General features: G+C 47.3%; 1 protein-coding gene across 1 annotated transcript in view; it reads right to left on the reverse strand.

The window, feature by feature from the left end:
- Positions 1–11,649, reverse strand: part of LOC143833844 (uncharacterized) — a 32,894-nt gene that overhangs the window by 6,188 nt on the left and 15,057 nt on the right. The window contains exons 8-14 of the mRNA XM_077330069.1: positions 9,432–9,465; positions 4,813–4,954; positions 4,675–4,726; positions 2,879–2,957; positions 1,759–1,885; positions 962–1,048; positions 465–587 (exon numbers count right to left, since the gene is read on the reverse strand). Of these exons, the coding sequence (XP_077186184.1) occupies positions 465–587; positions 962–1,048; positions 1,759–1,885; positions 2,879–2,957; positions 4,675–4,726; positions 4,813–4,954; positions 9,432–9,465 (644 nt within the window). The remainder of the gene's footprint in view (positions 1–464; positions 588–961; positions 1,049–1,758; positions 1,886–2,878; positions 2,958–4,674; positions 4,727–4,812; positions 4,955–9,431; positions 9,466–11,649) is intronic.

The raw sequence follows: 11,649 nt of genomic DNA on the forward strand, positions 1-11,649 counted from the left end.
ATGTGTCATTCCTCCTTCTCCCCCCCATTAGTTCAGCAGTGGAATAGGCTGCCTAAGGAGGTGGTGAGCTCCCCCTCACTGGCAGTCTTCAAGCAAAGGTTGGACTAGATGGCCTCTATGGCCCCTTCCAACTCTAGGATTCTATGATTCTATGATGCTAAACTAGCTTCTTTGCTGTAGGGATGGGAAGACCCTGAGGGAATTTGATACCTTCAGGAGGCACAGGAAGGGCTAGGAGATAGAGAGCATATTCCCATGGGCTTCATCTTGCAGATTTGGGTGGGTTTGCCAGAGAAGAGTTCATTAGAAAATCCCAAGAAAACTTATTCAGCAGTCATGGTCTTTCACCAAAAATGACATTTCTCTCTCTGCCCTAGATCAACCCCCAAAGAAATTGATTTCCAGAGCAGTCCCTTTTTGCTCCCAATGAAGCATCAGTTATCAGTACTTGCTCTCTTTCCCACCTTGAGTTGGGAAGGAGGAAATCTTTGCTGGGGATACTCTTGGTGGGGTTGCTGGTTCTCCTTCTAACATGCACCTTCTCTGTGGATTTTCGGATGTGCTGGCCTCCGTGACCTTCTGACTCTCTTCATTATACATTTGGAAAGACGAAAGAATGAAAAAAGGGAGGCAAATTTCAGATGTGGCCAGAAAAAAAGTTGACATCCTCTCGAACTGTTTGGAGAAGTCTTGAGCCAAAGGCCTGCAACTTCCAAACACAGAAAAAGAGATCCTTTCAGTCCTCTGTTCCCGTCCCACTTTCTCTGAGGTATGGGGGGCCCAGAGTGCTTCATGAGAAAAACTTTGAGCCAGAAGACAAACCAGATGAGCGAATGGTAAGCCTACTAGATCACTTCCTTCGGGGTGACGTCAAAGAGGAAGGGAGACAAGGACACCTTCAATCTGACACCTCAACTCCTTCCTGAGACAGCAGATTTCCATGATGCACGTAAGCCCCTACCTGCGGACTGAGCCTCTTCTATGGAGCTCTGGAGGTCACCTTCTTCCTTCAGCCAAGCAATGACGATAGGCATGGAACCCCAGCATCCTTCCCAAGCAAAAACAGATAAGGATAATGTTGGAATAGGCAATGTGCACAAAGATAAGAAGAGAATAAGACCCTGAAGGGGACAGCAAGAAGGCTGTTAGGTCAATGAGTTCAGGACATTTCTCTCCTGTTGCTTCTTGTCTGTCTCTAGATTGCTACTCTTAGGGGCAATGTCCTCCTCCTTCTTGGAAGCTTCTCAGATTCTCTCTCCTAGGCAGCCATGTAGACAGACACTATCTCTATCTCTTCTCTGCACTATCACAGTATGTCGGTCCATAAATAAATCCTTTTAACTCCTTTACGTTAAAATACAGCGCATGCATATCTAGGACTTATTTACCCTTCTAGCAAATGAGAAACCTCCTGGGACAGACAGGCTCTAAGTGCTGAGGTATCAGCAACAGTGAGGGAAGAGTTAAAAAAAAATCCTTACTAGGCAGATAAGGGGCAGGGCTACAGGCTGCTCCGAGTCTGTCAACATTTCCTCCTAAATGCTCAATGCAACAAACCCCAGCCCCTTGGCCCACTCCTTTGGATCTAACCAACGAGCTTCCAGGTCACGACTTCCCCTTCATCAAGAAACCAGAGACAATGGCTCACCAGGAAATTCAGAGCAAGGTGATTAGGGAGTTTCCCCAAATGACCTTTTTAATTCATCCACATACAATAATAAGAATAATTTGTCCATTGGAACAAGCAGAGATCCTTACCCAGGGAAACCACTATCCCATAATTTTCCAGCATGACATCCCTGTAAAGCGTTTTTTGGTAAGGATCCAGCAAGGCCCACTCCTCCATGGTGAAGTACACGGCCACCTCCTCGAAAGACACCCGTCCCTGGAATCAGAAAACAGTTTTCATCCTCATGGATTGTTCCAGAAAGGAGGGGCCAGAATCCGCCCTCCCCTTCTGGTGTTGTAATAAGCAAGATCTGCCGTGTACATTAGCAGTCCCCAACCTTCTTGTAGTCGGGGACTGCCTCTGAGGGTGGGAGAGAGCTGGCGGCCCGGCCACAGCAGTTGCACGTAAACGCGCACAAGCAGTGGCCACGCATGCGTGTTTTCACCACTAGGTGGCACTAACACGCACGCGCAGAACAGCCGCACGTGCGTGTTTTCGCCAGCAGGGGGCGCAAACACGCATGCGCAGCGGCTCCGCGCGTGCGCATTTGTGTCGCTGGCGTGCCAGCGGCCGCGCCTGCCTCTTCCCCCCTCTCGCTGCGGGGGGAGGGGGAGTCAGGCACAGCCACTGGCAACCCCGTAGCATGGCCTTAGCGGCCCGGTACCGGGCCGCAGACCAGGGGTTGAAGACCCCTGGTGTACAAATGGATTCAAATGGATATGAAGAGTATCCTACAGGGGGCATTGGAAGAGATGTGTATTCAGCATTATTAGAATATGAACTTCCTGATACTTTTCAAGGAATCTCTTCCTAGATCCTGATTGGCTCAACTGCAGACTTCCTGCTCCTTGGGGCACACTTCCTCCCAGCTTGCCTCCAGTACAGACAGAATGAATGAACAAAAGAACAGACAGGACTATAGCTCCTTTCGTATTCACAAGGTTGTTTCTCTTCTAAATATATATATATTTAATTTTAAGCACCTTGGTGCGCTTCCCTTTTTGCATGTTTAAATTCTGCCAGCATGGGGAACTGGTAAAAGAAATGTAGAAACTAAGAATTTGGGCCTGCATATTTCACAGTTTAAAGGGGATTCGCGCAAGCAACCCCTTGCTGTTCCCAAAATTTCTCTTTAGTAGGAGTAGCTGGAAAAGAGCCTACCAAACATTCCCTGGCATTCCACCCCACCCAGTGCCGACTTTCCCTCACCTGAGTGGGCTGCATGGCTGTGGACTCACGGTTGACGAAGGAGACAATCCAGATAGCCCCTCTGTCGTCACTCCTCTGCCTGCAAGGGAAGAAAAGAGGGGGCAGCGATCTGCATTGTCTTAGACTAGGGGTAGTCAAACTGCGGCCCTCCAGATGTCCATGGACTACAATTCCAACGAGCCCCTGCCAGCGAATGCTGGCAGGGGCTTGTGGGAATTGTAGTCCATGGACATCTGGAGGGCCGCAGTTTGACTACCCCTGTCTTAGACACACATGAAGTACTGGTTCTTAAGGAGAAGGCGAGAGCTTTTAAAGGGGTTGTTTACCTGGGGGACAAAGAAGTACCCAGTTACAGATTCGATCTTCGATCCTAAAGGGAGTAATATCAAATTAGAGACAATGGATACCAAAGAAGGAATTCATAATTACCTATTAAGAAATCACTCATTCAAAAGCAAGAAGGAAAACATAGCTTCTTAAGCACAGTTTAAAGGCAAAGAAAGAGGATAGTTTTATTTATACGTGGTGGACTTGCCAGATAGCTGCCAGGATTTTATATGAATCAAAATGGGGAAAAGTCATTCTATAAGTCTGAATAAAAATATATATCTAATATACTTTGGCCACAGGCTTTTAGAAAGTTTTGGGGACCTGGAGAAATGTTGCATAGGAGATGGCAAAAACTAATTTTATTTATTTGTTTATCTATCTATTTATTTATTTATTCAATTTTTAACCCAGAACTGGCTTGCAGCGGGTTACATAAAAATTAAAAGAAAACTAACCATAAAATAAAACGGATAAAACCCATTAAATCCCCATTTAAAAAACCCAACATTACAAAATTCAAAATGGCGAAGAATCAAATATACTACATAACTTCAGAGGCAACAGGGGACCGGACATTCAGAGCAGATGTAAATTACTCCATCCGGGAGGGACCCCAGAACAGTGATTCTAGCACTGGCTCTGACCATAGACCTGGTGTAAGAGCTCCGTTTTGCAAGCCCTCCAGAAAAAAAGACATTACAGAAAAAAAGAGTACGTATTTCATCTACAGAACTATGAAGGAATATTAAGCTGATTCAGAAGACAAAATTACAGAAAAGGGTGGATATGGCATTTGCAGAACTATGAAGGAATATGAAGCTGATGCATCACAATATATTTTATACATTTTCAAAAGTACTTATTATTTCCCCCCGAGTTTATACTTCCATCGTTTACATATAACTCATGTAAATCTGAGAGATCTTCCTGCTTCTTTTTCTGAATAATTTGCGTTTCTCAGTCCCCTCGGCCACCAGCGGGCGGATTGGGTTGCCAGATTCAGGTCGGGAGACTGCTGGAGGTTTGGAGATGGAGCCCTTGGGAGGGGGGCACAAAGCGGGGTATAGTGCCACAAACAGCATCCATTTTCTAGATAGGCTAGATATCAGGAAAAAAATTTTTTTCACAGCCAGAGTAGTTCAGCAGTGGAATAAGGAGGTGGTGAGCTCACCCTCACTGGCAGTCTTCAAGCAAAGGTTGGATGCACACTTTTCTTGGATGCTTTAGGATGCTTAGGGCTGATCCTGCGTTGAGCAGGGGGTTGGACTAGATGGCCTCTATGGCCCCTTCCAACTCTGTGATTCTATGATTCTCCAGGGGAACTGATCTCTGTTGCTATAATCCCAGAGGATCCCTATTGCCTGTCCACTAATTCTTCTCACTATTGAAAGGGGAGGGGGGGTCCCCAGATTCCAGGCCCAGATTCCTCCGCGGGATCCCTGAAATCGGCCCCGCCGCCCACTCACCTGCAACCCAGCCGGGAAAACCCACGCGGCCGCTTTGTTGCTTTCTTTCTTGCTTTCCCCGGGGAGGAAAGAGCACTTCCGGTTTGCCCGCTTCCCCCCCTCCCGCTCTAGGAATCAACAATCTATGGTCCGGTTAACCATTGAAGAGCCGCGGGCCAGGCTCCGCGCTTTTGGCTCTCGCTCTGCCCGCCTTCAGGCGCTTTGCCTGGTCCCTTTGCACCAATTTCTCCGGGGAAAGAGATCTCCCGGGGACGTCAGCTGAGCAGGAGTCCCGCAGCGCCTGGAAGGGGGATGGCCAGGCAGTGAGCTTCCAGAGTCAGGAGCAGTGATCTGAGAGCCACGAAAGCGCCGCCCCGGCCACGAATCCCGTCGGTTTTGGGGGTCCTCCCAAATCTCCATCAGGGTTGCAAACAGGCCAGATTTCGAAATCCGGCCTCCACTGTGCACGGGTGGAAAGGACAATAAAACCAGAGCCCAGGAGCACCTTTAAGACCAGATCCTAGAGGGGGACGGGGAAAAGAGGCAAAAAGGAAGTGGCGTTTGCTTCTCCTTTCACTTTGGAGGGGGAAAAGGACAGTGGCCACGTGAGTTTCCGGCTTAGGGATGCTGGTGAGTCGGAGCAAGCGCGAGATTATGGGAATCTAGTCTCGGGGTGGAAGAAACTGGGGCTCCCCACGCCCAGTGTGATGGGGGAAGAGTTGGACCCTCGGTTGGGGTATCCATGCCTTTGTGTAGCTCTCCTCCATATATTTGGAGGCCACCTAGGGCAGGGGTAGTCAACCTGGGGTCCTCCAGATGTGCATGGACTACAATTCCCATGAGCCCCTGCCAGCAAACGCTGGCAGGGGCTCATGGGAATTGTAGTCCATGAACATCTGGAGGACCCCAGGTTGACTACCCCTGATCTAGGGGAGCACCTCTTTCTTTGTCGAAGATCTGCAAGGGGTCCCTGATATGAGTTCCCCTGTGCTCCCCTGGTTAATCAGTGAAGCCAGCAGGTAAGTATGCTTTGTGTCTGCATCTCCTTTGAGCCTGAAAGTAGACAGAGAGAAGTTCCTGCTCCCTTTCTCTCTGGAACCATTTATGAGGGAGGTAATTGTGTTGATTCCAGGGACCGGTGTCTTTCAAGGATGTGGCCGTGTACTTCACCAAGAAGGAATGGGCCTTGTTGGATCCACACCAGAGAGGGCTGTACAGGGAGGTGATGCGGGAGAATTATAGGATGGCGATGTCTGTGGGTAAGAATCCCTTTCACAGGTGCCCAAAGGACAAGAGGCTCTTGTCTATGACTGAATAGGATGAAGGTCAGTTTAGGAAATCCCCTGCCTTTGAATTTTCTGGTGAGCCATTTTCTGAAGTTTCTTTAAATAGGGTTGCTCCATGTAAGATCCAAATGAGAGGGCCTAGAGATTTGGGTGTAGCACTAGTTGGCATTTTGAAAAAAATCTTTCTGTGTCTTCTGAAGAGCCCTGCAGAGTAGGCCACCATTATTATCAGTTGGTGGAAGAGTAAGAAAACAGTGGCTTGGCTATGGCCACCTCATGAGTAGGTAGAAGCCAGACAGGGCCCACCAAACCGAGCATTCTGATTGCCAGCCAGTCTCCAAATACTAAGGCTCTTATTGGGGGTGTTTTCAGGAATCATTTTAACAGGAGGTTGCAGGACTTGAACCTGAAGGCTCTGTGCATTATCACTTGAGTTTTGTACATTGCTTCTGGCTGTTTTTTTAGAGGTGGCTTTATTGTGTTAATCCTTTTAGTGTGACTGCTAGACTGCATTTCAAGCAGGAACGGTCAGATTCTATGATCCAGACTCCCAGAATTAATTGATACTGGGCAGGGGAGGGGCTACAAGGAGGAGACTCTGAAGGCAAGGTCTAGAGCAAATGTTTTGCATGCAGAACCCCCTTGAGTAGTTATTTAGCATTTCTAGCTCCTAAAGGTTCTCAAAGATAAAGATCGGGGAAGTCCACTCTCTGTGACCTTGGAAAGCCAAATGGAGTCCTCCATGCTGGGTAGGATGGACCAGTGGTCTGACTTTGGTTGTTTTTTTTTTTTTTATCCTTCTCTGTTTATGCTTGAGAAGGATGCCAGGATTCCACACCTACCCTGATCTCCTGGCTGAAGGAAAAAGCCCTCTTTCTCCCGAGCGCCACAGAAGTTACTCAATCAGAAGGTAAATGTTTCGATGCATCATGGGAATGTCTTCTTCTCACTCCGTTTCCCCCCCCCCCATCCTCTCCTTCTCCATCTCTGACCACTTGTAGCAAAAGGCTGCATGGAGGGGAAAACGTGAGAACGTTCCTTATAGTAATGTCAAAGCCTCCCACCCTCAGGTCCTGATAATCAAGCCACCCAAGAGGGAACATCCTTCTACCTGGAGCAATTAAAGCAGCTCTAGTTAATATCAGTTGTTATCAGGATCTGCCTGCTCTTTCTCTGGGATTAGTCCACAAGAAGTTACTTTTTAAATTGAAAGCACTAGAGCAGTGTTCCCCAACCTTTTTATCACCGGGGACCACTCAACGCTTGACAATTTTACTGAGGCCCGGTGGTGGTGGGGGGGTAGTTTACTCCTCTACTCTCAACCACTGCCCTAACGCTCTCTGATCGCTATGGTAATGTTTAAACATCCCTTCAAAATAAGATACAGACACACCACAACAAGGAACATAAGGAACATTTTGTTTTCATGGAAATTTTAACTCATGACAAATCATTGGGAACCCTGAGCTTGTTTCTCTGCAACGAGATAGTCCCATCTGGGAGTGATGGGAGACAATGACACCCGAAGTGTGTTGTAAAGGGCCGGGGGGGGGGGGAAGGCGTCCCTCGCGGCCCACCTCCAATTAGTCGACGGACCACATGTGGTCCGCAGCCCACAGGTTTGAGATTGCTACACTGGAGTACTCTCTAATAACCAACTCATTCTATTTCCTGATTTGATTTCAGTGGCTTCATTTTTCTCTTATTTCTCAGATGATGTTTGGGGGAGTCAGACCCAGGGGGGATTTTCAGGGTTGTCATGGGAAGGAACTACAGAAAAAGAAGAATTGGGCAGTGGAGAAAAGATGCGGAAGGGGAACCAGATACAGAAGAAGGTTGGTTCATCCAGAGCGTTTCAAGATGGAAGAATGGGAATTCAAGTCAAAACACACAATGGAAAGAAGAGAAAAAACAGAAAGTCTAATAATGGTTTGAGCTCCCACAGTATCCTCAGAGGACAGAAATGTTACACATGCCTGGAATGTGCCAAGAGCTTCAGTCGGGGTTCGAAACTCACCCGCCATCAAAAGATCCACACAGGAGAGAAACCGTATCGGTGCTTGGAGTGTGGACAGAATTTCACTCGCCAGGACTCCCTCACTTCCCATCAATCGATCCATACCGGTGAGAAACCATATCAATGCTCAGAGTGCAGGAAGTGTTTCAGAAGAAGCGATAACCTCAGTCTGCACCAAAGAATCCACACAGGGGCAGATCTGCACTGCTGTTCAGTCTGTGGCAAGAGCTTCCTTTGGAAATCAGCCTTTATCTATCATCTGAGAATCCACACGGAAGCCAAACCTTATCATTGCTCCGAATGTGGAAGGCGTTTCAGACAGAGGTCCCACCTTAGTTCCCATCGAGTGATCCACACTGGAGAGAAACCCCATCAATGCTCAGAATGTGGGAAAGGTTTCAGTCGAAGAGATAGCCTTCTTCAGCACCAAAGAATACACACAGCAGAGGGGCTGCGGAACTGCTAAATCTGTGACAAGACCTTCTTTAGCAAATCGTGGCTCACTAAACATCTTACGAATTCACAGAGCGTTGAAGCTATATAACAGCTGAAAAAGTGCAGAGATTTGGTTAAACCACGAGCCTCAGTCAACATCAAAGCGGGGAGGGGGGAACAGTTCAAATGCTCAGAATATGCAAAGTGCTTCCATTGACAGGCATGCTGAAGAAGAGAATTAGAGCTGGGTTTTTTATACCTCAATTTTCACCACCTGAAAGAGTTGCAAAGCACCTTTCCTTTCCTCTCTTTTCCTCTTCCACACAGAAGAATCCAAAGTGGTATGAAACTGCACAAGCGCCCATACTGTGGGAAGATCTTTTAGGGATCAGATGATGTTCAAAACATTTGTACAGCAGTGAAAATATAACACAACACAACCTAGAAAAAGCTTCAAAGAGGTCAAGAACCGCTGGTCAATATTAACAAATCCACATGCGGGGGGGGGGACAACACAAATGCCCTGGTCTTGGGCTGCCCACCACCCTAGATCATTCCTGGGAGCCAGAGAGACAGCCAGAGGGGGCAGAAGGGAAAAGACGGGGGAGGTTTATGGCGGGAGCCTGGCTGAACCATCAGTGACTTCCTCTGGCCAGCCACATCTCAGGACTGGATTCTGTATTGCAGTCTGGGGCTTGTTGTCAGTCCACCCCTCCCTTTGTCAGTTGAATGGCTCAGAAGTTGAGAGGGCCTAGATATTTGGGTGTAGCACTAGTTGGCATTTTGAAAATCTCTTTCTGTGTCTTCTGTAGAGCCCTGCAGAGTGGGCCACCATTATTATCAGTTGGTGGAAGAGTAAGAAAATGATTCTGTCAATGGGGTAGACTGTGATGTTCCTCCATAGCAGAAAAAAAATCTAACAACCCTCTGCACACAGTACCTGTTTGGTTTAGTGGTTCAAGGATTGAGCCATGGAGTCATGGGTTCAAATTCCCCATAAAATTGTCTCAGGCTAGTCATATACTTTGAGTCTAACCTACTTGACAGGATGTTGTGAAAAGGAGGAACTCTGTGCTGCAGCCCAAGATCAAAAACCGGTTAGAGCAGAAAACTGGGGTATCAGAAAGTTGTTCAATGTGGCAGTTAAAATTAGATCTGGACGATCTAGGTTTGAGCCCTACTCCAGCATGGAAGTTTGCTGGCCGGCCTTGAGTCAATCACACAGTTGCAGCCTAACCCACCCTGCAGGGTTGTTATGTGTATAAGGGTGAAGATGTAGACCACTTTGGGCCCCCATTGGGAAGTGGGATACAAGTGGAATATATCAATATAATCTGATAGGAAAGTGTGGGGTCTCAGAAGGGTCTTACGTGTTTGTTTTATATTATTATTTCCTGTTAGATGTTCATTTCAAACCTTCCTAATAAGCATCATAAATAAAATGTATTTTTGGAGAAAATTGTTCTTCTGCCTATCTGTCAAGGGTGACTCAGCCTTGAGTTTAGTTGTACCTTTCAGTTCAATGAAGGTTTTATTCCAGGTATAAGCTTTTGTATGCATGTAAACATGGGAACTGCCCATGAGGCTGGGAGTTCGATCCCAGCAGCCGGCTGAAGGTTGACTCAGCCTTCCATCCTTCCGAGGTCGGTAAAATGAGTACCCAGCTGGAGGGCGTCACCCCAAGGGTCAGACATGACTCGGTGCTTGCACAGGGGATACCTTTACCTTTACCTTTAAACATGGGAACAGACTTCCACAACCATTACATCAGGCTCTCTCAGTTGGGGTTTTGTGAAACTCTGGGGGCTTATGGTGGCACCAGAAGGGTATTCCTGACTGGGTGGGAATCAATATTAATTTTTTAAATTTAAAAAACAGTGATATGATCATATATGTTCTTGTGGCTTCTTCCCCTTCCCCAAATGTATTTATTATATTTATATACCACCCTCCCCGGAGGTTCAGGGTGGTTTACATTGAACTTATGGCCCATACATGAAACAATCTGCATTAATAATCATACAATAATATTAATAACAGTGGTTGTGACAGTATAACAATATAATATAACAGTGCAACAGTGCAATGGCACAACAGGTCCAGAGAATGTAGAAAGAGATTTAGTCACAGTGGCTCCCTCACTTCCCATAAAAGAATCCACACGGGAGAGAAACCTTAACACCCCTTAATACCATTAACAAGACAACAGTTGATAGATAAAGGTAAAAGGTAAAGGTATCCCCTGTGCAAGCACCGAGTCATGTCTGACCCTTGGGGTGACGCCCTCCAGCGTTTTCATGGCAGACTCAATACGGGGTGGTTTGCCAGTGCCTTCCCCAGTCATTACCGTTTACCCCCCGGCAAGCTGGGGACTCATTTCACCGACCTCAGAAGGATGGAAGGCTGAGTTGACCTTGAGCCGGCTGCTGGGATTGAACTCCCAGCCTCATGGGCAAAGCTTTCAGACGGCTGCCTTACCACTCTGCGCCACAAGAGGCTCTAGTTGATAGATAGGAATGCCCCCCCCAAAAAAAGAAAGAAAGAAACACTACCACCACACCCACCCTGTTCAGCACATGGGTCAAAAGCTCTTTCCCTGGGAGTGAAGGCTCTGACCTGACACACACTGGGGATCCACGGAGGCTAACTCTGGGACCCCGTACTGATAGAAACCGATTCAGGTGGGGAGCGTGTTGGTCCGAAGCAAGAGGACAAAGTCTGAGTCCAGGGGCAGGTTTAAGGCCAACCAAATTTAATTTCGGGTGCAAGCTTTCGTATGCACTCGCCTTTCCTCAGGCACACAGGAAAGCATATTAAACCCTCCCTCCCCCCCATATTAAACTCCCTTGATTTTTAAGGGAGCTGCTGGAGTGGTCTATTCAATAAAATCAGAGTCCAGGGGCACTTTTAGGACCAACAAAGATTTATTCAAGCTGTGAGATTTCGAGTGCAAGCCCTTTTCCTCAGACTATGAACTGAACCTCGTGACAGTGGCAATGTCAAGCAAAAATTGTGTTAAATCAGTAAACTGCGTCACAGCACCCAAATACAGCCATGGGATAATCCTTTGCCAAAACAGCCAACCCATCCCCTGGAATTCAGTTGCAGTTCACAAAAACATAGGAGAAAGTGTCTGTGTCAGTCATCAAAGGCTCCCACCCCACCCTTTGCTGCTGGCCCCACCTGCCAATTCAAGTGGGCAGCCGTGTGGGGCTGCAAGACAAAAATGGAGTCCAATAGCCTAAAAAGTACTAAAAG

The sequence above is a fragment of the Paroedura picta genome, chromosome 3 (assembly GCF_049243985.1).
Source record: "Paroedura picta isolate Pp20150507F chromosome 3, Ppicta_v3.0, whole genome shotgun sequence".
Lineage (NCBI taxonomy): Eukaryota > Metazoa > Chordata > Lepidosauria > Squamata > Gekkonidae > Paroedura > Paroedura picta.